General features: G+C 36.5%; 1 protein-coding gene across 5 annotated transcripts in view; it reads right to left on the bottom strand.

Annotated features, from left to right (window-relative positions):
- Nucleotides 1-474, bottom strand: part of LOC119581863 (protein RFT1 homolog) — a 16,707-nt gene that overhangs the window by 2,544 nt on the left and 13,689 nt on the right. For all 5 annotated transcript variants that reach the window (XM_037930012.1, XM_037930008.1, XM_037930011.1 and 2 more), the window contains 2 exons: nt 310-438; nt 53-173 (listed from right to left, as the gene is read on the bottom strand). In XM_037930012.1, coding sequence (XP_037785940.1) covers nt 53-173; nt 310-438 — 250 coding nt within the window. The remainder of the gene's footprint in view (nt 1-52; nt 174-309; nt 439-474) is intronic.

Genomic DNA, 474 nt, shown 5'->3' with positions numbered 1-474 from the left:
AAAAGCAACAACAACAACTAAATACAAATCTTGTACAGCATATTCTCCTTACCTCAGACAGGGCTGTTACAACTGCAGCCACAAGGAACATGAAAACTAGCTTCAGGGGAATATACAGACCAGTGAGAGGTTCATGATCAGTTTCCTCATACTGATTACGGATAAACCACAGGCTGAAAACATCATCATATCAGTATAACACATAAAGATATTCTTAGTAATATGTCAGGCACCGAAAAATTTGTCAAATCTGATGCATTCTTCTAGAGTTAATTATAGAAACACAAAAGGTATGCAGGAAACACTAACCTATATATAATTCTGAAACTCATGTTGATGCAATTGGCATAAATGAAGCCTAGAGCACCAAATATCTGTGTTAGAACGACTGCCATGCCGATGTATGCAATTGAGAACATGACCAGCAGGTAATTGTATCTGAAAATTTAAAGGTAACTAGACTAACATGGAAAG

The sequence above is a fragment of the Penaeus monodon genome, chromosome 15 (assembly GCF_015228065.2).
Source record: "Penaeus monodon isolate SGIC_2016 chromosome 15, NSTDA_Pmon_1, whole genome shotgun sequence".
Taxonomy (NCBI): domain Eukaryota; kingdom Metazoa; phylum Arthropoda; class Malacostraca; order Decapoda; family Penaeidae; genus Penaeus; species Penaeus monodon.
Note: the sequence above shows the minus strand (reverse complement) of the source record. Positions and strands in the feature narration are given on the sequence as shown.